This window comes from Rhinoraja longicauda, chromosome 6, assembly GCF_053455715.1.
Source record: "Rhinoraja longicauda isolate Sanriku21f chromosome 6, sRhiLon1.1, whole genome shotgun sequence".
Lineage (NCBI taxonomy): Eukaryota > Metazoa > Chordata > Chondrichthyes > Rajiformes > Arhynchobatidae > Rhinoraja > Rhinoraja longicauda.
The window spans coordinates 1,189,179-1,211,518 of record NC_135958.1 but is presented as its reverse complement, the minus strand read 5'-3'; the positions used below and the strand labels follow the sequence as shown (position 1 = coordinate 1,211,518).

General features: G+C 44.3%; 1 protein-coding gene across 1 annotated transcript; it reads left to right on the top strand.

Moving 5' to 3' along the window:
• The first annotated feature begins 4,719 nt into the window (after positions 1-4,719).
• LOC144594162 (tubulin polymerization-promoting protein family member 3-like) lies at positions 4,720-16,716 on the top strand. The gene is made up of 4 exons (XM_078400322.1): positions 4,720-4,810; positions 11,134-11,341; positions 13,192-13,345; positions 14,277-16,716. The coding sequence occupies exons 2-4, from the start codon at positions 11,148-11,150 to the stop codon at positions 14,466-14,468; spliced, it is 540 nt and encodes a 179-aa protein (XP_078256448.1). The 5' UTR covers positions 4,720-4,810; positions 11,134-11,147; the 3' UTR covers positions 14,469-16,716.
• Positions 16,717-22,340: the final 5,624 nt, after the last annotated feature.

Sequence of the window (22,340 nt, the reverse complement as noted above, 5' to 3'; positions counted from 1 at the left end):
TCAGTCTGAAGAAAGGTCTCAACCCGAAACGTCACCCATTCCTTCTCTCCCGAGATGCTGCCTGTCCCACTGAGTTACTCCAGCATTTTGTGTCTACCTTCGATTTAAACCAGCATCTGCAGTTCTTTCCTACATATTAAAATGACTTGGTTTTTATAGAACATAGATGCTAAATGATATAAGATCATAAAGAATAGTAGAATTAGGCCATTCGGCCCATCAAGTCTACTCTGCCATTCAATCATGGCTGATCTATCTCTCACTCCTAACCCCATTCTCGAGCCTTCTCTCCATAATCTCTGCACTTGTACGGATCCAAATACGGTGTTCATATTAAAGAGAGTTATTCTGTTAAATAGGGATAATGGCGACATTTTAGGTCACAAGAAGAACTTGGAGACATTGTATTGGACATTTTTCCAAAGGTGGTTGAGCATTCACTTTGTACGACTTTGTATCCCTTTATTTCTGTTTGTTTAGTTTTGGAATTACAGTGTGGAATGAGGCCCTTCAGCCACTGAGTCCCCGCTGATAAACGATCACTTGTACATTAGTTCTGTTATCCCACTTTAGCGGAGTCAGGGGGTATGGGGAAAGGGCAGGAACGGGGTACTGATTGAGAATGATCAGCCATGATCACATTGAATGGCGGTGTTGGCTCGAAGGGCCGAATGGCCTCCTCCTGCACCTATTGTCTATTGTCTATTGACTTTGTGTGAGGGGGTAGTGGGAGAAAGAGTTCGCACATTGTTAACTCTGTAGGAAGGAACTGCAGATGCTGGTTTAAACCGGAGATTGACAGGAAAACCTGGAGTAACTCCACAGGTCAGGCAGCATCAGTGGAGAGAAGGAATGGGCGGCGTTCCTCCCCTCTGTGCCACCCACTGCCAGGTGCGGGCCGCCAAGGCACGTCATGGCGGTTTGAGGTGTTTGTGACGTAGGCGTGTGTTGCCAGGGGCGCGGCCGGCGTTGCCAGGGGCGGGGCCGCTGTTGCTAGGGGCATGACCGGCGTTGCTAGGGGCGCGGTCGGCATTACTAGGGGCACGGCCGGCGTTGCTAGGGGCGGGGCCGGCATTGCCAGGGGTGCCGCCTGCGTTGCCAGGGGCGTGGCCTGCGTTGCCAGGGGCGCGGCCGGCGTTGCCAGGGGCACGGCCGGGGCGTTGCCAGGGGTGTGGCCTGTGTTGCTAGGGGCGTGGCCGGTGTTGCTAGGGGCACGGCTGGCATTGCCAGGGACACGGGCCTGCGTTGCCAGAGGCGGGGCCGGTGTTGCCAGGGGCACGGCCGGGGTGTTGCCAGGGGCGGGGCTGGTGTTGCCAGGGGCACGGCCGGTGTTGCCAGGGGCACGGCCGGGGCGTTGCCAGGGGCGGGGCCGGTGTTGCCAGGGGCACGGCCGGTGTTGCCAGGGGCGGGGCCGGTGTTGCCAGGGGCGCGGCTGACGTTGCCAGGGGCACGGCGTGCGTTGCCAAGGGCGGGATCCTGCTTGAGCTGGGCTGGGCGCTGGGAGCCGAGGCGGAGGACCAGGCCACGGCTCTGCTTGGCGGCCCCAGCCTCGAGGTGTTGAGCGCCAGCCAAGTGGAAGCGGAGCCCGGCTGACGGAGATGGCGAGCGGGGAGATTGGCTGGGCGGCCAGCAGGAGCGGCGAGGGGCCGAACAGCCACAGGAAGCGAGACGCGGAGCAGGGGCGCCGAGCCTGGAAGAGTGAGGAGCGCAGGAACGGGGAGAGGTGTCGGGACGCTCGGAGAGCCGGGAAGGAGCCGGAGACACACTGATGGGAGACGACCAACTGGCGAGTGCTTGCCTACAGTCGATGGCATGCCCTCCAGTAGGCGTTGTGTGGCAACAGGACAGGTCAGGGGCCGTGACCACGCCTGCCGTGCAATCCCCCTATTGCACAAGCAGAAGCTCTGTGTGCTTAAAATAATTTATAGCAAAATAGTAAAATTGGTAAATGAGTTAGATAAACTGTTTACATCCTGTTCCCTTTCTGTCTGAAGAAAATTTCTGACCAGAAACGTCGCCTATCCATTCCCTCGACAGATGCTGCCTGACCCGCCGAGATACTCCAGCATTGTGTGTTTTGATCTGTTTTATATTGATGTTCTCATGAATGATGAAGAAATTTGTGACCCGTCAGCCCATTGTCCTGTTCAGTGTGATCATGCATGACCCATGACCCAGCTTTTTCCATTGCCTATGACTTAATGACCTTTGCATATATCAATCTCAAAGTAAACTTAAGAATTAACCTTAAGAATTAATTCAAAAATTTTTCCACCTGTTTTCCAACAGTTCCTAACTGCATTCTCATTCAACTTTTCTCTGTTTTTCTCACCTGTCTTTTCATCTTAAAGACATGATTACTTGTTGTGTTCCCTGCGCGATCTTTCTCAGAAGTACAGCAACATGTAATCCCTCTCAAGTAAAAAAACTTTCTTAAATTTCCCTTCTAATTCACATTTCCCCACTCTATACTCAATTTCAACCCACTTGCTGAATCCCTCTATATCCTTTGGCAAACAATGAGCTCCTCGTAACTGATAAATATATTTGGGTCCTCAGCAAATTTGCCTACAAAATACTCATCTTTCATCTCAGTCATTAATCTAGATTAGAAATAGTCAAGTCACACTATCCTCAGCTCATCTCATCTCATTCACTCAAAGACAGACAGCAAGGCATATGCACAAGCCACACATCTCACACATTTTTCTGACAACATCCAGTCATTGAGCATAGAATCAGGCTTCAGTCCATTGAATCTGTGCCAGCCCTCAAACACCCATCTCCATTAAATTTTCATTTTATACTCCACACACACAAATTAAGTCAGCTGATGATAAAGATGCTCTCCAAAAAGATCTTGATACTATGGTCGAGTGGTCACAGCAATGGGGGATGCAGTTCAATCCTTCGAGATGTGAAACCATGCGTGTCACCAGGAGGAGGAAACCAGGCGAAACATCATATAATATCCTTGGTGCCACCATTGAAGAATCCAAACAGACCAAGTATCTTGGCATCAAATTACAGAGCGATCTATGTTGGAATGGTCAGACTCATCATGCAACGGTGAAAGCAACAGGTGTCCTAAATTTTCTGAGATGCAACGTTTATCATTGTTCAACTCCTATCAAGGAGAAGTTCTACTTCACCCTTGTTAGACCACATTTGGACTACACAGTTGCAGCATGGGACCCATACACAATTAAAAACATTTTTTCCATCGAACGTGTCCAAAGACAGGCAGCTCGTTTTGTTACAAATACCTATGAGAAGCGAGTGTTACCGAACTTCTAAATTCATTGGGGTGGAACACTCTCCAAGACAGATGTAAAGCCCACCGTGTGACCTGTTTTTACAAAATGTTAAATGGTCAGCTCGACATAGATGACCACATCTACACCAAACCCAAACCTGTCAGGAGTAGACGAGGGCATTCGATTCAATTTGAGATACCAGCTATCAAAACAGATGTGTGTAGCAATTCATTCTTCCCTCGCACAATTAAAGCATGGAATAGTCTTCACCCTACTATAGTTAATCAACCAGACGCAACTACATTTAAGGCAGCTCTTCTCCAAGAAGCCCTTCTTGCTTAAGTCCATACTCCGCCACCTCCAGTTTAAATTCCATTTGGAATATTTTGGAGGACCAAGAACCACGAATCAAGAACCACACTAGGAGTAATGGATATGGATGGAAAATCAGCCTTACTCTACATTGTAAGATTCATAGGTTTGTCTATGGGAGTAACCTTCTATTTGTTATATGCACGAACATTAGTAAGGAAATGTGAAACTGTAACCATCACATTAAAATAAGTTTGGTCTTCCCCTCTGTTTGTTTTAGTTGTAATATTCTTACAGTATATGACATAGTTCGGTCGGGGCTCTGGCTCCGAGCATGATTTCTCAATTAAACATACTTTTGAAATTCTCATTGCTCTGTTGTCATGGGGAGGAATAACGCCTGAATAAACCAAGCTAGGTGCGGCTTCCTTTGACAACTTGATGTTTTAGTTCAGTTTAGTTTAGTTTAAAGATTCAGCATGGAAACAGGCCCTTCGGCCCACCGAGTCCACCCCGACCAACGATCGCCCGTACTCTAGCACCCATGGTCAGGATCAAACCTGTGTCTCTGGCGCTGTAAGGCAGCAACTCTACCGCTGTGCCACTGTGCCGGCCTATTGTTAATTAATTTATGGGATTTGGCCAACACCGGTAATTATCTGGCATTTAAGCCATTTCAGGGAACAGTTCGGCCAGTTATGTCTTTGAATAGGTTAGGATGGATAAAGATAGCAGATTTATTTTCCTGAAGGAAATTAGTGAACCTGATTGATATTGAAAAAGCTATCTGGTTATTTCATGCCCAATGCATTTAAAAAAATATATCAACTCTGATTCAGGCCTCTAACATACGTCAAGTGACTTAACCACGATATTAAGGTCCAAATACTATTGAATATATAAGCATCCTTTAAATTTACAATTAATAAAATGTAAAACTTTAATTTATTGTTTTGTAGCAAATTCCACCTATTCTTCATATTGATTAAGTATCTTTCTACAACAAAATGGTCTTACTGAAAGCAAGCTGTTGCTACTACAACTGTAACTAATGACCCTGGTCACTTTATTGTGTTGTGCTATTTAATCACGCCCTCTTGATGTTGCTCAGCTTGTTGCTACGGCTACAGGAGAAACAGAAAATAACACCTCTTCACTTTAAAGGAACATTTTGTGACTGAACTGGGAACAGAAGGACTTTAGTGGAGGGGCTCTCAGAACAAAACTGAAAGAACTCAAAGGTAAGAAGGCTAATTCCTCATTTAATGCAGTAACTAAAGCCACAAATGCTTTGGGCGTGTAGAAATGCAGTGGGGATGAACAGAATGAAAACATAAGCAGTGCTAATTTGTTTGAAGACATGAGAATGTAGTCCAGAAAAGTTAAAGGACCTTAATTTTTTTTTTCTGATATCTCAAATTATTTGATGCAGAGTGTGATCTTTTCCATTGTTTCTCACCTTTTCCTTCTAAGAGTTGTGCCATCACCTTGTACCTTGTTACTTGGTTCTTCATGCAGAAGAATCCAGCTGTGCTACATTCATCCACAATTTGCTGAAAGGCCTGTTGTTTCAGTGTCCTTTGTAATCATTAAAGTGAAGATGTAACTCAATGAAAAGTTAATCTCTTCCTTGTATTCGGCAGCAGCAGACAGGGCATCACTAAAGGTGGGATACTTTTGAAGTCTTGTTGCTATTGTTATGTGACCAACTACACCACACCTAGCAACAAAATCATCACACATTCTCCTTCAGTATTAGTTAACGCGATAAAGTCGGTCACACTGAACAACATGGTTAAGGCCCTGCTCTTAAAATGATTCCAAAGATAATTCAGCGAGTCATCCAAACGATAGTGTACTGATAACGCAACGTTAGCACTGAACTGAATTAGCATCAGATATTTAGAAGCAAACAACTGCAGATGCTAGTTTGTACCAAAGATAGACACAAAGTGCTGGAGTAACTCAGTGGTCAGGCAGTATCTCTGGAGGAAAAGGATAGTTCTGTCGAAGGATCCCGACCCAAAACGTCACTTATCCTTTCCCTCCAGAGATACTGCCAGACCCGCTGAGTTACTCCAGCACATTGTGTCTATCTTTAGCAACAGATATGTTCAGGTTTGTTCTTCAGATCAACTGTAGACGACTGTAGATCATGTTTGCCTGTGGGTTCAAATCCCATTCCAGTGTCTTGACCACAAGAACCCAGGCAGTGCTTAAATGTAAAGGGCCCCGACTGGAAACGTCCTCTGACAATTTCCTTCCACAGATGCTGCCTGACCCGCTGAGTTCCTCCAGCACTTTGTGTTTTGCTCAAGATTCCAACATCAGCAGTTCCTTATGTCTCTAGTACTTTAAGCATGTTACTATATCAAAAGTGGAATATTTAGGAAGTAAGGTTAAACATGCTCCAATGGATACCCCATACATTACTTCCAAAAAGAAGGTGGTTATTGCTGGTGTGTGGACTAATGCTTATCTCACAACCAACATCATAAAATAGATTGGCTGATCATTGTTACATTTACATTTATGTGAGGTTGTCTTTTGCAAACGGTTACTCAATTTCCTACATTACAGTCAGTGACTACACTGAAAGGTGTATCTTGTTGAATAAAAATTGCTTTTTGATGTATAAAAGGTAATGTATAAATGCAAATCTTCCTGTTACTATTGAAGGCACAATATACACGTAATAGAAACAAAAGAGCTGGAAATGCTCAAAAGGCTAAGCAGCAGCTGTGAAGGAAGAAACTAAAATAATGTTTAAGGTCATAGACCTTTCATCAGGTAGGTTCTGATACAAGGACTTCAAACAGAGACTTCAATAACGTTTCTCTCTCAGCATAACCTGGTGAGAATTTTCAGCATTTTACAGTATTTTGCTTTTGCAACATAATTAATGTGGGTTGCAAACCTGGAGGCTAACATTCTCATATTGCAGGAATTTATTTTATTTTCCACCACCTGGAATTTTCTTCATTATTGTTACAATGAGTCTTGAACTCACAACTTTTCTGACTTGGAAACAATCCATAACCACCACCGTCTTTGAAGCTTGATTGATTGATTGATTGATTGTAAGATGCAGCTCGGAAACGGGCCCTTTGGCTCACGGAGTCCATGCCAGCCATCAATTACCCGTTCACACTAGTTCTATGTTATCCCTCTTGTGTGTCCACTCATGACACACTAGAGGTAATTTACAGAGGCCAAAAAAGCTACAAATCCATACGTCTTTGGGATGTGGGAAGAAACCCGAGCACCTGTTCCAGCTGCTACGGTCAGGCAAACGCCTCCGCTGTCACGCTGTGAAAACAGAGAGGATGAGACGGAGTTTCTTCCCACAGGCCATCAGGACTGTTAACTTTCATATCACCAGGGACTAATTTAATTTACTGTATTAATTTATTTTTTGTGTTAAATTTTTTTTTTCTATTCTGTTTTGTAGTTTTAGCACAATCCGCAGGCGTTGCCACATTCATTTCACTGCACACTTGTATATGTATGTGACAAATAAACTTGACTTGACTTGGAGGAAACCCACACGGACGGTCACGGGAAGAATGTGTAAAGTCCACACAGACAGCACCCGAGGTCAGGATGGAACCCAGGTGTATGGTGCAGTGAGGCAGCAGCTCTACCATCTGCACTGCTGGGCTGCCCAGTGTGCCATTGTGCCACGGTCTAACTGGTCTAACTGGTCTAACTGTGCAAAAGGAGAAGTAAAGTTGCTGATCTCTATGGAATGAAAAACCAGGAGCGAAACGTTCTCATATTGTAGTTTATTCTATTTTTCACAACCAAGAATTGTCTTCATTATTCCATAAATCTAAATGGTTGAAATTATTTTTAGCAAACAAAAGTGTTTAAATAGCACTGGAGAAAAGGCATGCTTCATTGGTGAATTTCATGTGATACCCCAGAGATAGCTCATCTATTTTTCCAGAATGGTTTGAAGATACAAATTCAAGGGAAGGGCTGAGAAGGATAGTAAATAAAATGTCTCTATTTTTGTTCAATATAAGTGATACAACAGGCAAAAAGCCAATTTTAGGTTGGACATAAAATTCACCAGATTATTACAATATGCATTCGTAATACGAAATGGAAATTAAGTTGGTGAGAAAGGAGGTCATTAATAATCGATGTGCCACTCGAAATAAAGCTAAGGAAAGACACAAAAATGCTGGAGTAACTCCATGGGTCAGACAGCATCCCTGGAGAACATGAATATTCTCCAGGGATGCTGCCTGACCTACTCAGTTACTCCATCGTATTGTGTCTTTTCTTGGTGAACCAGCACCTGCAGTTCCTTGTTTCTATAAATATGGCCAGTTCAGAGAATTCAGAATAAGTTTGGTTCTTTGAGGTAATTTTCTTAAAGTCTTCCCACATTCATAACGTCCACCCCCATAGGCACCAGAAGTCTTCTGTTGAGTTGAGCTGCAGGTCGGCAGGTAGTGTAACCAATCTTTTTCTCCTCTTGCTTGTAAATGATTTGCACCTTTCTAAAACTGCTCAGGAAATGAGTGCCAGAGAAAAGGGGAAGATAACGGTGGAACTATTTACAGCCATTGAAGATTGATTTTTAAGATAATTATTTTGCTTTGCTTATTTCTGAACTGGTAGCAAAGCAGGAAGTTAGATTTGCTGGAGTTTTAGAAGCAAGTGGATGACGTGGCCCTGGACATAGCAGAAAATTGCAAAGTGCTGAAGTAACTCAGCTGGTCAGGCATGAGCACCCATGCAGGGAATGGAGAGGCAACCTTGTTTTATTCCCAACCTGAAATGTTGCATATCCATTGCTTCCATAGATGTGTTGGTACTCCAGCACGTTGTGTTTGCTCAGGATTGCAGCATCTGCAGATCCTCGTTTCTCTTTCAGAGAATTAGCTCAAAACCAGCCACTGCTTCCAATAGTGTAGGGTGCTTTAGTTTAGTTTAATTCAGAAATACAACGTGGAAACAAGTCCTTCGGCCCACTGAGTCCACACTGATCAGTGGTCACCTGTATAATTTACAGAAGCCAATGAATCCACAAACCTGCACTTATTTGGAATATGGTAGAGAACCGGAGAACCTGGAGAAAACCCTTGTGGTCACAGGGAGAACGTACAAACTCCATACAGACAGCACCTGTTTTCAAGATCAGACCTCTTGCCTGCTGGGAAAGGGGAGAAGAGGGAGTGTCTAGGGTGAGACTTATCCTTGAGTATGCTGGTGGCCCTGCCAAGTGTAGATGGTATAATTGGAAAGGAGGTTGGTTTGTGTCATAGTCTGGGCTGCATCCACATTTCTTGTGATCTTGGATGGAGCTGTTCCAAACTGTGGCCTACTGCCCTCCCAGAGCCTCCAACCGATTCTACTGTTTGGGGCGAATACAATAGGTTTAGATCAGGATCATCGTAAATGAGTGCTTAATGATGTTTGTCGGACACCTTCCTGTCCTGTGCTGTATGTCTCTATGATTCATAAACCAGGGCAGACATTGGCACAGAGCACACGCAGCTGAAGTCAAGCAATGTGCACACTAATGGAATATACATACTTGGTACATCAGAAAGCAAATGGTGCTTGGAGGGATAAACACATTTACAGGCCAAATGCACATACAATTATCAATTATACAATTATACAATTATACAATTTCTCCCGAGATGCTGTCTGACCTGCTGAGTTACTCCAGCATTTTGTGAATAAATCGATTTGTACCAGCATCTGCAGTTATCTTCTTATAAAATTATCAATGCTCGTTGCACCCTTGAGATAGGCAGAGTCATATAGCACGGAAACAGGCCCTTCGGCCCAATTTTCCCATGCCGACCAAGACGCCTCATCTACAATAGTCCCACCTGCCGATGTTTGACCCATTTTCCTGTAAACCTTTGCTATCCATGTACCTGTCTAAATGTCCACGTTGTTATCGTACCTGCCTCAACTACGCCATCTGGCAGCTTGTTCCATATACCCACCACATCCTGAACTGTATTATCCTTTCAATTGTATTTTAAGGTTGTGGGAATACTAATGCTAAATATACACTGGAGTGAAAACAAATAATGCGGGTGCACTTAGGCGATCCAACACATCTGTGCAGAGTCAAAAAGAAACAGATGCAGAAGTGGGTGCAGTCACAGAGCAGAGTGAAAACCCTCTGGTTTTCAAAGTGAATGATATTGCAAGTTTGGAGGGAAAAGCAATTTGCAAGAAGTGACTATGCTCGGAAAACTGGTGATTGTCAAGCAGATTAATAAATATATTCACAAGCATGAATCATGTCCAGTGGCACCCAATAAATCAAACTAGAATCTCAGATAAGTGAGCAGTAAATTCAGCGTCACTCACTCCACGACCTTTTACCTCATCACTTTGGAATCTTCTGTTTTGGACAGGCTTAGAGTTTGTACTCATCCAAACATGTATTAGATGGGGCACAAGAAACTGCAGATGCTGGAATCTTGCACAACAAGTAAAAATGTTGGAGGAACTCATCGGGTCAGGCAGCATCTGTGAAAGGAATTTACAGACAATGTTTGGGGTTGGAAGAAGAGTCTTGATCCTAAATGTCATCCGTCCATTCCAACCGCAGATGCTGCCTGACCTGCTGCGTTCCTTCAAGGCTTTGTTTTTGCTTACACTTGTCAGATTACTCTGAATAGAGTTCGGTTGAAAGGTAGAAATGGGGAAAGTATAGTTCAGTTCCATCAGATTTGCTGGTTTCCTGACAGTTGTCCTGCTGGTCCCCAGGATTGATCTTCACTACCTCCTGGGTTCAACCGCGTCTCATCTGGTCTCATCTGGTCTCATCTTCACTCTGCAAAGTTAATGGAAAATAATGCCACTTGCTATCCAATTTGGATTTTCCAAAGCAGAATAGTTTCATTCAAGTGCCGTCAACTTAAAAGTACTTTGAAATACCATGTTGTACCATGTTGTAAAGGACTTTATGTAGGGTAGTTCATGATCGTCAGTTACTTGAACATGTCCAATTGACTGCAAGACCTTGTCCAGAAAAGTTAGTGCGAAGTTAATGAAAAGGGACTCTAATTTCTGCAAATTGTCCAATTCGGTGTTTCCAATGCAGAGTAGTTATGTTTCATTCAAGTGCCATTAACTTAAAAATACTTTGAAGTACAACGTTGTTAAAGACAATATTTATGTTGTTCATGAGCCTGAGTCAATTGGACATGTTTCAATGATTGCAAGACCTTGTCTTGAAAGGTTTGTGGAAGGTTAATTAAAAGGAACACTACTTTCTGCAAGTAATGTAATTTGGTGTTTCCAATGCAGAGCAGTAATATTTCATTCAAGTGCCTTTAACTAAAAAGTAGTTTGAAATACATGTTGTAAAGCATTTTGGTCTCCAGGTCTGAGCCTCATTCTACAGCTGCGGAGCTGGTCTGTGCCAACAAACCAGACACTAAACGGTTAACATTGTCACTGGATCTTGAATCAACTCAATTTTTCACTGGAAAGGAGGTGAAATGATCTTTTTATTCCATATTGTATTTCAGGCCATATACTTTGTAGTGAACTATTTTGTTTCTTATTTGTCTCTCAGTTATCAGCAGGAGGATGGCTGAGGGAGGCTCGGTTAACATGCAAACACTACACGAGTCGTTTAAGAAGTTTGCTTCTTATGGAGACACCAAAGCGACAGGCAATGAAATGACTGGGAAAAACTGGGCCAAGTTGTGCAAGGACTGTAAAATCATCGATGGCAAGACCATCACCTCGACTGACGTGGACATTGTCTTTTCAAAAGTGAAGTAGGTAGCAGATGGATTTTCATGTTATATGTACTGCACTTCCAGTTGAATCATTTGGCATCGTCCACTGAAGCAGAGTATAGTATAACAGAACTTTATTGTCATTCGGTATAAATACCGAACGAAATTTCAGCAGTCACAAGACAGCAAAAAAGAAAAGAACACAGGACACACGACCCCAACACAAACATCCATCACAGTGACTCCAAACACCCCCTCACTGTGATGGAAGGCAACAAAACTTCCACTCTCTTCCCCCCGCGCCCACGGACAGGCAGCTCGACCCCTACCGAGGCGACCGACACGCACAGCCCCCGCGGCCGAGCCGCACCGGGCACCGAAACGTCCCGCGGCCGAGCCGCGCCGGCGACGCCAAGTCCAGCGGCCGAGCCGCGCCGGGCAACGGAAGGCCCCGCGGCCGCCGCCAAGTCCCGCGGCCGAGCCGCACCTGGCACCGAAACGTCCCGGCGATGTCAAGTCCCGCAGCCGAGCCGCGCCGGGCGATGAAAGGCGCCGCGCCGGGCGCCGAACCGCTCCGCGGCCGAGCCGCACCGGGCGATGGAAGGCCCCGCGGCCGAGCCACGCCGGGCACTGCCAGGTCCCGCGGCCAAGCCGCGCCGGCGATGCCAAGTCCAGCGGCCGAGCCGGGCGATGGAAGGCCCCGGCCGAGCTGCGCCCCGGGGAAGAGACCCAACAAAAGAAGGTTCCCCCGCCCCACCCCCCACACACACAGAGCCAAAAACAGAAACAAAAACCATCCCAACACCGACACAAACAAAAAAAAAAGGAAAAAAAGACAAACAGACTGCTAGAGAGCCGCAGCCGCCAGGTGCAGCCACACGTGATCGTCCCAGCTGAATTTTACAAACTTGCATGGTACAAAATACTACCTTCAAATTTGAAATAGCCTTGTGAGTTTAGTTTAGTTTAGTTTAAAGATACAGCATGGAAATGGTCCCCTCAGCCCACCAAGTCCGCACCGAGCAGCGATCACCCGTAAACTGGTTCTAATACAAGTCAAGTGTAGACAAGGTGTATATATCCAGGGTTGATTCTCTGGTTCTTGTTCAGCAGTGTTCACAGAGTGACAAATAAACTTTCACTAAATTGGTCTTAGTTTAGGGCAGCACATTGGCGCAGCAGTTGAGTCGCTGTCTTGCAGCGCTAGAGACCCGGGTTGAATCCTGATTACGGGTGCCGTTTGTACGGAATTTGTACGTTCCCCCTGAGACCACATGGGTTTTCTCCGGGTGCTCTGGTTTCCTCCCACATCACAAAGACGTGCAGGATTGTGGATTAATTGGCTTCTGTAAATTGCCCCTAGTGTGTCGGATAGAACCAGTGTATGCGTTCACAAAATGCTGGTGTAACTCAGCAGGTCAGGCAGCATCTCGGGAGAGAAGGAATGGGTGACGTTTCAGGTCGAGTTCTTTCTTCAGACTGAAGAAGGGTCTCGACCCGAAACGTCACCCATTCCTTCTCTCCCGAGATGCTGCCTGACCTGCTCAGTTACACCAGCATTTTGTGAATAAATACCTTCGATTTGTACCAGCATCTACAGTTATCTTCTTATACCAGTGTATGCGTGATCGTTTGTTGATGGGCTGGGCTGCGTCCACAATTCTCTGCAATTTCTTGCGGTCTTGGATGGAGTTGTTCCGAAGTTGGTCCGAAGGGCCTGTTTGATTCTGTGACTGTATCCAAAACACTCTGTATGAGATGGTTTTACTGCTGCTGTATATTTGCAATAATTTAAACCTGGAATTACAATTGCTTTGAGATCTCAGTTTGTTCACAGCGTCATTTTCCTTTCATCAGAAGTGAAGTATTTTAATTAAATTTGCACGCAGGGGAAAAACAGCTCGAGTGATCACCTTTGAAGAATTTAAAAATGCAATGGCAGAGCTGGCCCCTAAAAGATTCAAAGGCCAGAGTAAGGAGGAAGCGACTGAGGCTGCTTACAAGCTGGTCGTGGGGAAAGACCCAACAAATGTTGGCGTAACGGTGAGTGAATAGAGCAGACATCACCCGGTGAAGGGTCAAAATGTCACGCAGCATGTTTGTTCTGTTTTCACGCACCATGGCTCAACCAGATCCATGCCATTGTTGGTGAGGGCAGGAGATCGGGCAACATGCAGAAACATTGGGGCAGGAAAAGATAAGCTGGTCCATCAAAACTGCCTGGCAATGCCTTACGCATCAGAACCCCTGATACTCCAAACCCATTCTGCGACATGCCATCTCCCAGGAATTACAAACAGAATCAGCAAAAATACAGAAAAAGCTTTCAGTCTGAAGAAGAGTTCCGACCTGAAACGTAATCTATCCATTCCGTACACAGATGCTGCCTGACCCACTAAGTTCTTCCAGCAATTTGTGTTTTGCTTGTTGAAAAGGATTTCCTTCTGGCTCAACAAACAACCTGCTGAAGGAACTCAGCGGGTCAAGCAGCATCTGTGGAGGCAAAAGGAACTGTTGTAGGGTTTTGACATGAAACATTAATAATTCCTCCCCCACCCCCATACACGCTGCTCACTACTGACTTCCTCCCGATTGTTTGTTGCTCCCGATTGCAGCATCTGCAGTCCCTTGTGTGGAGGGGGGGGGGATAAGGGGGATTGAGTGGTGGGGGGTGAGGGTGCTAGACCAATACAGGAGAGGCTTTGGGTCCACGGCTCGCTCTGGCTGCAGCGTTGGTGCCACAGGGCTGAGGTGAGTGGCTCCCTCTCCCCTTCCCTGTCCCCCCTCTACGAGGAATGGGCCCAATGGGTCCACTTGGTCTAGTACACCTTAATATTATCCTATTTAATGTCACTATCTTAGGAGCTTAACACAAGTCTGGAATCAGAAATAAACATGTGGGTCAAATGCCTCTCTAATTTAATTTTCTGGGTTTTTTTAAAATTCATGTGACAAATAAATAATTTGTTTTCAGAAAGTGGCCAAGACCGGTGCTGTTGACAGACTAACGGACACATCCAAATACACAGGCTCCCACAAAGGACGTTTTAATGAAGAAGGAAAAGGCAAAGGGAAGATTGGTCGAGAAGATGTAACGGAGAAAACAGGTTATGTTGGAGCTTACAAAGGAGCTGGCACTTACGATGAAAAGCCTAAAGAGAAATAATGCTGGGGTTGATTTCAGGCTTAGGTGCCCTGTTGTGAATGGGAGAAATGTTTTAGTTATTCTGCTGAAAACTTAAGAAAATGTTATAGAATTTCTGCTTAAAAACTTTTAATTTAAAAATAATAATTTAATATAAAATAATGATAATCTTCTGAGTGGACACAGCTCATTTACAATAATTTACAGTAATTTAAAAAATATATACTTCGTGTAGAAAGTAGTTTTAAAAAATAAACAGAGGGAAAGATTTTGTGTTGACATCCACATGACAAAGGGGAAACAAATCCCAAAAGTATTAAGTACATTTTTTTTCTATTAGGAATGTTACATTATAATAATGGAAATTGCATTTCATATCCCCATTATAGAAAAATAATGTATTTCTAGTCTTAAATATAACCTTTATAAAATAATTTAAATATTATTCTTAGGTTACAGATACCTACACATAGTTACTTAAATATCCTTGACGAGAAGACTCTGAATTTTGAAGCAATTTCCTTCTGATGGGCCAACAATGCGTAACAATGCATGGGTCTGAAGAAGGGCCCCGACCCGAAACATCACCCATCCTTTTTCTCCAGAGATGCTGCCTGACCTGCAGAGTTACTCCAGTACTTAAGTGATCATGTGATAGGAGTAGAATTAGGTCATTCGGTCCATCAAGTCTACTCCGACATTCAATCATGGCTGATCTATCTCTCCCTCCTAACCCCATTCTCCTGCCTTCTCCCCATAACCTCTAACACCCGTCCTCATCAAGAATCTATCTATTTCTGCCTTAAATATATCCACTGACGGCCTCCACAGCCTTCTGTGACAAAGAATTCCACAAATTCACCACACTTTGTGTCTATCTTCAGTGTAAACCAGCATCTGCAGTTCCTTTCTACACACAATGCTTAACACAGTATTGCTGCTGCCGTTCTGTAGGACTACACCAGCTGTCTAGTGTTGCAACTAGGGTTGCCAACTTTCTAACTCCCAAATAAGGGACAAAAGGTTGCCCGCGCCCCACGTGACCTCACCCAGCCAGCGGCCACGTGCTCCCGCTCCACCAATGGTGGCCACCCGGGCCGGGAGGCGGGTTGCTACGCAACCTCTGTCAGGCGACACACACTCGGCCCCGCTCCACGAACACAGTGTTGGCCTACACTGTCCGGGCCTACAGCGGCCCCCGGGCCTACAGCGGCCCCCGGGCCTACAGTGTCCGGGCCTACAGCGCCATCCAGGCCTAATATTGGACAAGGGCGGTCTCGTACAGGTAAAAACCAATTTAGCCCAAAATACGGGATGTCCTGGCTAATACGGGACAGTTGGCAACCCTATCTACGAATTGCCCTTAGTGTGTAGGGAGTGGATGGGAAAGTAGGATCATATAGAACTAGTGTGAACGGGTGATCAATTGTCAGCGTGGAGTCAGTGGGCCGATGGGTCTGTTCCAAGATTTATCTCCAAACTAAACTAAAGTGGACTAGCTCAAGTAGGCAATTGGTCAGCGTGGATAAGTTGGGCCGAACTAGAGTATTTCCGTACTCTATAACTCGTTCCTGATTATGATCTGGCAGCGTCCTCAGATCAGTTTTAGTACTGAAACTTTGTACAAATACATCCATCCTCTTAAAGCACCCTTTAAATTGGGGAAATTGACTGCTTTGTTGGACTCCCTCAATGCCTCATGTACTAATGCAGGTAGGGTTGCCAACTGTCCTGTATAATAATATGCCTTTATTGTCATTGTACGAACAGTACAACAAAATTAGAACTGCTACCTCTGAAACAGTGCGACAGTGCAAATCTCTCAAAGACAATCGCACAAACATAGGAACCAACACAATAAGCACCAATATCAATAAAAACCAATAAAAACTAATAAATAATAAATGAGTTTTACACCTAAGATGCTGAAAATATTTTTAAAAGTGCGACGAAAGTGAGAGTCACATCAAATCAAGTATTTCCATTCACAGTTCTTACGGCCCAGGGAAAGAAACTGTTTTTAAGTCTGTTTGTTCTGGTCCTTAGGCTCCTGTAGCACCTCCCTGTATTAGCCGGGACATCCCGTATTTTGGGCTAAATTATTTTGTCACCTTGTCCCGTATATGGGAGTGAGGAAGTTGGCAACACTAGACGCAGTATTAATGCTGTATTGTATCAATTTATTATTTCCCATGTACAGGAAGCTAAAATGGTGTGCGGCATAATGGACAGTGTGGTTGTTTATGTAATATTGTTCAAATATAATATTTTGAATAAAAGATAATATACCCAAACATTATCTTGGTGTTTATCTTTAAGTATACTACAGTAATATTTACAAAGAATTAAAAAAAAAATATCGATTCTGTTTTTAAACAATCTGTATTGATAACTATTGCATTAAATTATTCTGTTTCTAAATAACTGTAGATTTTCACATGCTTTCTATCAGATAGTAAAGGGGGCCAATACAAGGCAGAGTTTCTGCTCTGGGTTCATTATCCAACATAAACACCACTCCGCCTGCAGCAGGCAGCTTACTGGAAACTTAAACAGTGCACCCGTGATGGTATGATAAAAGGTGACATTCAGAATGGGAAAAGTTAACCCCACAACTTTAATGTCAGTCCAAAGCTAAATATATTTTCTTCCTGGAATATTCTATCTTTTAATGAATCAGTACAAAAGTATAATATTCTCCAGCTTTGCTCTATTTTTGTGATTTATGGAAGTATCTTGGGTGAAGCTCCCGAAGGAAATGAAAGTTTGGTTACATCCAGGCCATGACTCTGCTAAATGTGTTTCTCCATGGAAACCCCAGATTCATCTAAACAACATAGCAGCTGCTTTCAATAAAGTCCAGCCCACACCCAAGCTTGGTTTCAAGGTAACAGTTGTTTGTAGACTGTCGTTGCTGTGCTATGATATGCAATAGTCTGCATCAGCATTGAGTTCACTGACATATTTCCCAGGACCTTACATTTGCTCAAACTTGATTACTGGAAGTTATTCTTTATTTTAAGCAGTACTAACTACATCTGACTAATGGTTGGATTTGTTCAATAAATAGGTCGCTCGTATTCAGAATTTATAATCAGCTAAAGAAACCATCACACTGTTCAATTTCTAATCTTAGTAATTGTACTGGTGGGAACAAGAAAAACAATCAATTGTTACACTACAAAAAGTTATTTAATAATCTCAAGGATCTGATATGATGCTCAACTAGCCTGGAACTTGTTATGTTATTCCAGTGCTAGAGTTTGAAAGATTTCAGCTAAATGGCTGTGGAAATTGCCAATTTATGAAGCTGCCATGAATAATATTGGAGTGTATTCACTTTGGAACGTTGCTAAACTATGTTGCCCATTTCCACAACCATTTTTTATTATATAAAAGAATCTGTTGGCTTCCAGTCCGCATGCGATTGTATCGATAGTTCAGCCCGTGATGTACCTGCCTCTCACCAGATCAATAATGCTGGTGTAGCAACAGGTGCATGTTCATCTCTTACACACATTCAAAGTTTACAAAGGGCATGGTGAAAGGTTTCTTGCACAAGTCTACTATATGTTCTGTGGTAAGGCAATAATTCCAGCAAAGAGGTCTGCTGAAAACACCAGCAAAATCTGTGAGATTCAGAACGAAAATGTCCACTGACATTTAAGGGGTGGATTGGTGAAAAATATTATAGATTTGGAAATGCTTTCTTTGCCTCCTTTGAGGTGTTGGCAGCCTGGATGTACTTGCAACCATTTACCTGGTCCAGAGCAAATGGCTACAGCTGATGAACATAATAATCCTTTTAATTGGAATCAACTGACCCAGAGAGGACCTGGTTGACTACAACAGCAGTCCAGGCTTCTGGCCCAGTCCTACAACAGCAGTCCAGGCTTCTGGCCCAGTCCTACAACAGCAGTCCAGGCTTCTGGCCCAGTCCTACAACAGCAGTCCAGGCTTCTGGCCCAGACCTACAACAGCAGTCCAGGCTTCTGGTCCAGACCTGGAACTACAATGTTTTATACCTGGATGTTTCCCATCAGTTGGGCGATCATGCTCCAGTATCACCTCCAAATACGTGCAGGTTTGTAGGTTAATTAGCTTCTGTAAATTGTCCCTAGTGCTTAGGATAGAACTAGTATACATGTGATTGTTGGTTGGTATGGACTCGTTGGGCCAAAGTGCCTGTATCTATGTATTATCTCTAAACTAAACTAAACTAATCTAATTTGTAAAGGCCACAGCTGTCAGTTAGCCTCTGAGATGTTTGATAGGCACTACATTTATTCAGGGGTTTGTCCATACAAAGTTTGAAGGGCTGCCCTGGGCAACTGTGTCTGGGTGGCACTCAGTTCAACATGACCCACTGCAATGAAATATGAGCAGGCTCGGAGCTTTCCGACCAATGAATCGAGAAAGATCATTTCAAACAACTAACTCCATTGTGGTATACTGCAAAAGGAATTAATAAATCAACAAATCTCATGCCCTTCTGCTTGTTCCTGTCTTCACTGATACGAGCTGCGGCCGTGAACAACAAGTCTCACGGCCTTCTGCCAATTGGAGACTCCCGCTTGCGATGGCTGGTCTGGAAAACTTGAGGGTCCAGGTGCTGTTCCTAATCCCGCTCCAAGGGGAAGTCTCTCTCCCAACCCACTAGCTCCAGTAATCCTGCTCCAAGGGGAAGTCTCTCTCCCAACCCACCCACCAAAGGTGAGCTCCAGTGATCCTGCTCCAAGGGGAAGTCTCTCTCCCAGCCCACTAGCTCCAGTGATCCTGCTCCAAGGGGAAGTCTCTCTCCCAACCCACCCACCAAAGGTGAGCTCCAGTGATCCTGCTCCAAGGGGAAGTCTCTCTCCCAGCCCACTAGCTCCAGTGATCCTGCTCCAAGGGGAAGTCTCTCTCCCAACCCACCCACCAAAGGTGAGCTCCAGTGATCCTGCTCCAAGGGGAAGTCTCTCTCCCAGCCCACTAGCTCCAGTGATCCTGCTCCAAGGGGAAGTCTCTCTCCCAACCCACCCACCAAAGGTGAGCTCCAGTGATCCTGCTCCAAGGGGAAGTCTCTCCCCCAACCCACCCACCAAAGGTGAGCTCCAGTGATCCTGCTCCAAGGGGAAGTCTCTCTCCCAGCCCACTAGCTCCAGTGATGCCGCTCACAGCTTGCACTTACATAATCAAGAAGTCCAAGCTCCCACTCCAATCTACAAACAAGACACACAAGGAATCTTGGGCAAAACACTAAATGCTGCAGTAACTCAGCAGGTCAGGCAGCATCTGTGCAGAGAATCAACTGGAAATGTTTTACGTTTACAGGTCTCACTCAACTCTCTCGGTTGCTCTCCATTTTAACTCCCATTCCCATACTGACCTTTCAGTCCGGTGCCTCCTCTATTGCCAGAGTGAGGCCACATGTCAACTGGAGGAACATATTCTGCTTGGGGAGCTTACAACCCATTGGTGTGAACATTGACTGCCCCAGTTTTAGGTAACTGGATAACTCTCCCCCTCTTCCTACTTCCTCCATGTAACTCCCTACCCCATATGGACTTGCTACTTCCTCCATGTAACCCCCTACCCCATATGGACTTGCTACTTCCTCCATGTAATCCCCTACCCCAAATGGACTCGCACCTATATCTCCCCTTCCACCTACATTCCTTCCTCTGGCTTCACAATTCGCAACTCTTCAATCCTTTAATTTCACACCATCTGTCTTTTCATCTCTGGCCTTTGTACAACCATTTGTCTGTCAAATAACCTTTCTCACCCGTGTCGGCCTGTTACCTGCCCGGCTTTGACCTGCCCCTGAAGGTAGACACAAAAAGCTGGAGTAACTCAGCGGGACAGGCAGCATCTCTGAAGAGAAGGAATAGGTGACTTTTCGGGTCAGGTTCCTTCGTGTCCTGCCCCTCCTCTCTTCTACCTTTCAACCACCCACCCCCCGCCAGAATCAGTCTGAAGAAGGGTTCCGACCCAAAATCTTGCCTATCCATGTTCTCCTGAAATACTGCCTGACCTGCTGAGATATTCAAGCACTCTGTGTCTCCTTTTGCAAACCATCATATGCCCTTTCTTGTTTCTACCCATCCATCTCATTCTCCCTTTTCTTATTTCTGTTTATTTACTGTATATTCTGTTGTGCTTGGTGAAGGGGGCAGAGAGCCTTGGTGGAAGGATGCTTTTCTGATTGGAAGTCTGTAGTTACTGGGGTACTCCAGGGATTGGTGTTGTTTGTATTATATATTAACTTGGATGTGAATGTAGGATGTACGATTAGTAAGTTAGTAAATTACACAAATGTTGATAGCGTTGTGAATGGTGAGGAAGGTGGTCTCAGGTTGCAGCAGGATGTAGATTAGATGGAAAGTTGGGCAGAACGTTGGCAGATGGAGTTTAATCCTGACAAGTGCACAGTGATGCATCTTGAGAAGTCAAATAGGTCGGGCATTTGGGGAGGGCTGATGACCAGAGGGACCTTGGCATTCAAGTCCATAGTTTCAACAGAGGTGGAGATGATGGTTAAAAATAAAGTGTTTGTTTTGCAGCAGTTGGTACTGCTACCTCATAGCTCTAGGGACTCATGTTTGATCCTGGCCTCGGCCGCTCTGTGTTGATGTTCTCCCCAATGTGTAGATTTCTGCTGAGTTCTCTGGGGCATAGAATATAAAAGTTACAGTGTTATGTTGTAACTTTGCAAACCACAGGTTAGGCTATATACCGGGAGTATTGTGTACATACTGTATCTGGTCGCCGCATTACAGGAAGGATAGGGTTATGCTGGAGAGAATGCAGAGGAGATTCACCAGGATGTTGCCTGGTGTGGAAGGCTTCAATCATGGGGTGAGATTGGATAGACCAGGCTTGTTCTCCCTGGAGAGAAGTATTCTGATGGATGTACATAAAATTATTACAGCCATAGATAGTGTAGTCAGAATCTTTTCCCCCATAATCGGTGTAACAAAAACAAGAGACCATAAGTTTAAAGTGAGAGGAAGGAGTTTTAAAGAGGATCTGAGGAAACAATTTTCACACAGTGATTGATTGATATCTGGAACATGCTGGGACTAGTGTAGTTGGAAAAATAATGGTTAGCATACTCATGGTTGGCTGAAGGGCCCTTTCTTTGTATGACTCTGACATAATTAGTTGGTTCCTTTGTTCACCTTCGGAACTCACTAGGGTCCTGGATTGCATGTTACATTCTGCACTATGGACAAAGAAAGCAGGGCACGACCTCTCTCAAGGCAAATAAATGTTTAAGCCCTCAGTTTTATTTACAATAATCTTGTTCAACATTCAATGTTTCATGGCAATGAACTGATTTAATAATACCAAGCTAATCAAAATTTACAGATGTGATCTTAGACTGTTTAGTTGTTTTAATCATGGTGATACTATATAAAAATAGTGCAGACTGGTAGATTATTTGAAGAAAATATGATCATAATATTTATTAAAATGCCTTTCTGCCAATCAGTTTTCAGGACTCAAATTATTATAGTTCAATGATGACAGTTGGCATTGTTTGCATATTACACGACTTTGATGTCAAATTTGGTGTTGCCATGGCTGCAACAATAAGAGTAAGATCAATGCTGCACTTTAAAACATCGAGCAAGGAAAAGGATCTTTCTGTATACGCCTCAGGACATTAGGTGAGCCTTGTCAGAGGAATGAAGACAAATTCTAACTTATCAATTATAAAACTGCAAAATTAAATCATATCATATCATATCATATATATACAGCCGGAAACAGGCCTTTTCGGCCCTCCAAGTCCGCGCCGCCCAGCGATCCCCGTACATTAAGTGGAGTGCCCCAAGGATCTGTGTTGGGTCCACTGTTGTTTGTCATTTACATTAATGATCTGGATGATGGTGTGGCAAATTGGAT